We start from the raw sequence: 4,482 nt of genomic DNA on the forward strand, positions 1-4,482 counted from the left end.
GGCAGGAGTTCTCATTTTTCCCTTTCCTTCCCTCTTTCCAGGCCACCTCATCCTCTGATTCTCTGCCCCATCCCCCAATGCACACACACAGACACAGCCCTCCAGCCTTGCTTCAACTCAGAAATGCTCACATTAGAAATGAGATTCGATCAATACTTTCCTGATGCTGAGGAAAGGAGGGCGTTGGCCAGTTGTGCACTTAGATTGGCATCTTCTTCCATTAGCTCATGCGTTCAGCAAGTCTTTTTCCCAAACTTCCTCTTTCTTGCTGTCCTCCTCCCCCACATACCCTTTGAATGGCAGATTTATCTCTGAGGCAGTTATAGAGCAAGAAAGGGTTAAAGTGGCCTATCCTTCAGGCCCTGAGAAGGCAGGCTTGGCAAGTGTCTTGGCTCCAGGTGCCATTGTCTTCCTGCTAATTCTCTCTGAATGGGTCCAAAGCCACCCACCTCCCCAATCCCTTCCTAGCTCCCTAGACTCTGTGCCTATAGCCCCAGGCAGATGAGACCCAGATTCAGGCTGGCAAGAGCCCCAGCAACAGTCACCATCACCCAGATGCCGTGTGTGTGTGTGTGTGTGTGTGTGTGTGTGTGTGTGTGTGTGTGTGTGTTTCTGTGTGTGTGCTGGCAGTGGGGGTGGGGCGGTGAAGCAGAAGCCCAGCAGCTGGGCAGCTCCCGCTCCTCGTAAACAGAGACACGTGACTCTCCCACCTCCTTGTGTGGCAGAGCCCAGGAGCCCAGCGAAAGGAGTGACCGCGGTTTAAAGGAAAAGCTGACCCTGAAGGGCCCGCCAGAGCCTGACTTACCTTCTCTCACTTGAGAAGAATCTTCACCCCAGGGCCCAGCTGACTGGCAGGACAGAAGGCAGTGCTCTGGACTGGCTCATGTGTGTCTCATTCCCCTTCCTCTCCCAACAGCAGCTACCTGGCACCCGACCTCAGCATCCCTGCAACCCCTCGGCAGCTGCCACCATCTCTGCCATCTCTAAGATGTGCCCTGGTAACTGGCTCTGGGCCTCCATGACTTTTATGGCCCGCTTCTCTCGGAGTAGCTCAAGGTCTCCGGTCCGCACTCGAGGGTCCCTGGAGGAGATGCCAACCGTTCAACATCCTTTCCTCAATGTCTTTGAGTTGGAGCGGCTGCTCTACACAGGCAAGACGGCCTGTAACCATGCCGATGAGGTCTGGCCAGGCCTCTACCTCGGAGACCAGTAGGTACCGGGCAGACTGAACCCACAGCTGAGTGTGTGTATGTGCATGTATGTGCATTTGTGTGTGTGTGTGTGTGTGTGTGTGTGTGTGTGTGTGTGTGTGTGTGAAGAAAGGAGAAGTGTGGCCAACAGGCCCTGAGTTGTGTCGTTGGTTTCTGGTTGAGAATTAAGGGAAGGGAGCGCCTGGGCAGAGATAGAGGCCAAGGGTTTGGGGGAGTTTGGGCAGGATTCTTGAAATACCCAACTCTGGGCAAAAAAGACGTATTCCAGCAATAATGTCATTCATGCAGCAAATATTTATTACTGAGTGCCAATGCTGCATACCAGGCACAATAGGTGACTTCTCTGACCTTCCATCTATTGTGCTACAGCTCTGGGAAAAGGCAGTAATTTGGAGCCAGGAACAGTAGGTAGTGAGTCAAATAGTTCCTCTTGAGACCAGGCAAAGCCGCAGTATCTGCAGAGATCCCACAAGTTGGGGGCTTTGGAGAGAAAAATAGGAAAGGAACCAGCCATCCCCATTTCTTTCCCTCATGGGCTTTCCAGTATACAAGGATTTTTTTTCTCATGCATTTTCTCTGTTAATCTTCACAACAGTCTTGCGAGGTAGATACCACTATCCCCAGGTTACAGATAAGGAAACTGAAGCTCAGACAAGTTGTGACTGGCACAAAGGTTGGAAGTTACAGAGTCAGGACTTTGAGGTTCAAGTGCATTGCTTTTCCTATTTGAGGAGTTTGCACTGGACCAGTCATTTGCCCTGAGATATGACCATGATGCCCAAGAGGCATCTACCACTAGGCTGAGGGGGTGTGGACCAGATGAACATCTGAAGGTGACATTATAAAACAGGGTAAATGCAAACCACAGAGTAAACAGCAAAGCACAAAAAGATTCTAGGTGTCAAAAAGAGTTCAGGCCAGGCACAGTGACTCACACTTATAATCCCAGTACTTTGGGAGGCCAAGGTGAGAGGATTGCCTGAGCCTGCGAGTTCAAGACCAACCTGGGCAACTTGGTGAGACCTCATCTCCACAATAAATCAAAAAATTAGCCAGGTATAGCGGCGTGTGCCTGTAGTTCCAGCTACTTGGAAGACTGAGGTGCAAGGATCTTCTGAGCCTAGCAAGTCAAGGCTGTGGTGGCTGTGAGCATGCCACTGCACTCCAGCCTGGGCGACAGAGTAAGACTACAACTCAAAAAAAAAAAAAGAGTCCAAAGTCATGGGGAAACCAGGTGTGGGAGCAATGTCAGACCATGTCATCTCAAGGTTAGCAAGGACCAACAACCCACCTGATATCCAAATCCCCTCAACAACATCCATGCCTATTGAAGCTCATAATCTGTTCTAAAAAAAAAAAAGCAAAGCCGGGCTCGGTGGCTCAACCTGTAATCCCAGCACTTTGGGAGGCTGAGGTGAGTGGATTGCCTGAGCCTGCGGGTTCGAGACCCGCCCGGGCAACTTGACGAGACCTCATCTCCACAATAAATCAAAAAATTAGCCGGACGTGGTGGCGTGCGCCTGTAGTTCCAGCTACTTGGAAAGCTGAGGCGGAAGGATCGCCGGAGCCCAGCAGGTCGAGGCTGCGGTGGCCGGGAGTGGCCACTGCACTCCAGCCTGGGTGACAAAGTGAGACTCCCACTCAAAAAAAAAAAAAAAAAAGCCAAGTCCACACATCAATCTCTTCTTTCTGCTTGAATATCCCAGTGATGGGAAAATTGCTCTCTCCCGGGATACCATCTTCACTCAGCTGCATCCCTGTTAGGACGTACTTCCTCATATGAAATTGAAATCTGTCTCCCTGGAGCTCCAATTCTTTGATCCTTATTCTGCTCTTTAGGACCCTACAGATCCAAGACAACCCCACATCCTCAGCGCACACTTTCAATATCTCATTATGACTTTTGTCACCTGTCCCCTTAGTCTTCTCAGGAGAAATTTCCCCAGTACTCTCAACCAGTGCTCACAGGACAAGGCCCCAGGTCATTGCCCATCTGAGTTCCTCTCTTCTGGTTTACTAGTGAGTAAAATCAAAGCCCGAGGCCAACGATAATGTCCAGGCAGCTGATGGGGTCTAGACAAGGGAACATTCCCCCACCAACTTGGCTTCCCACCCTGCTCTAATTTCTACTCATCACAGGGACATGGCAAACAACCGCCGGGAGCTTCGCCGTCTGGGCATCACGCACGTCCTCAACGCCTCGCACAGCAGGTGGCGGGGCACGCCTGAGGCCTACGAGGGACTGGGCATCCGCTACCTGGGTGTTGAGGCCCATGACTCACCGGCCTTCGACATGAGCATCCACTTCCAGACAGCCGCCGACTTCATCCACCGGGCGCTGAGCCAGCCAGGAGGTAGGAGGGGACAGCAGGGAGGAGAGAGCAGGGGATGTGGGGTTAAGATAAGGCCAAGGGTTCGAGTATGGGGACAGATTTTAAAGACATGACAAAATGCTCAGGATATAATGTTCAGGAAAAAAGTTCTCGTCCAGGAGGAGTGGCTCACACCTATAATCCCAGCACTTTGGGAGGCTGAGGCGAGAGGATTGCCTGAGCCCACAGGTTCAAGACCAGCCTGGGCAACTTGGCAAGACCTCATCTCTACAATAAATCAAAAAATTAGCTGGGCCTGGTAGCGCGCGCCTGTAGTTCCAGCTACTTGGAAAGCTGAGGCGGAAGGATCACCTGAGCCCAGCAGATTGAGGCTGCGGTGGCCAAGAGCATGCCACTGCACTCTAATCTGGGCGACGGAGACTCCAATTCCAAAAAAAAAATCCTATCAACCATTTTTTTTCAAGGTAATACGTAGAGACAAGAAGGAAAGAAGGAAATTGTCCCAAGATGTTAAGAGTGGCAAGTTGTGCCTGGGGTTGAGATTATGGGTGGCAGGGTTCTTAATTTTTTGGTTAATTATCTCTATACTTCTCAATTATTTTTACTTTAAACATAGTAAAAATACTTTCGTAATGATTAAAAAAAAGTAAATAAAAATGTATTCTGGTCCAGGCTCAGTGACTCGTGTCTGTAATCCCAGCACTTTGAGAGGCCAAGGCAAGAGCATCGTTTGAGGCCAGGAGCTCAAGACCAGCCTGGGCAACACAGTGACACTCTGTCTCTATAAAAAATTTTTTAAACTGCCAGGTGTTGTGGTGCACACTTGTAGTTGGTATTGCTTTAGCCCAGGAATTCAAGGCTGCAGTGAGCTGTGATCATGCCACTGCACGCCAGCCTGGGTTACAGAATAGGAACCTGTTTCTTTTTCTTTTTTTTTT

At 50.3% G+C, this 4,482-nt stretch overlaps 1 protein-coding gene across 1 annotated transcript in view; it reads left to right on the forward strand.

The window, feature by feature from the left end:
- Nucleotides 1–701: 701 nt before the first annotated feature.
- DUSP26 (dual specificity phosphatase 26) overlaps nucleotides 702–4,482 on the forward strand; it is a 6,409-nt gene continuing 2,628 nt past the window's right edge. Inside the window, exons 1-2 of the mRNA XM_008066400.2 lie at nucleotides 702–1,209; nucleotides 3,351–3,565. Of these exons, the coding sequence (XP_008064591.1) occupies nucleotides 884–1,209; nucleotides 3,351–3,565 (541 nt within the window). The 5' untranslated portion in view covers nucleotides 702–883. The remainder of the gene's footprint in view (nucleotides 1,210–3,350; nucleotides 3,566–4,482) is intronic.

This window comes from Carlito syrichta, unplaced genomic scaffold (assembly GCF_000164805.1).
Source record: "Carlito syrichta isolate Samal-C Ts95f unplaced genomic scaffold, Tarsius_syrichta-2.0.1 Scaffold308915, whole genome shotgun sequence".
Taxonomy (NCBI): Eukaryota; Metazoa; Chordata; class Mammalia; order Primates; family Tarsiidae; genus Carlito; species Carlito syrichta.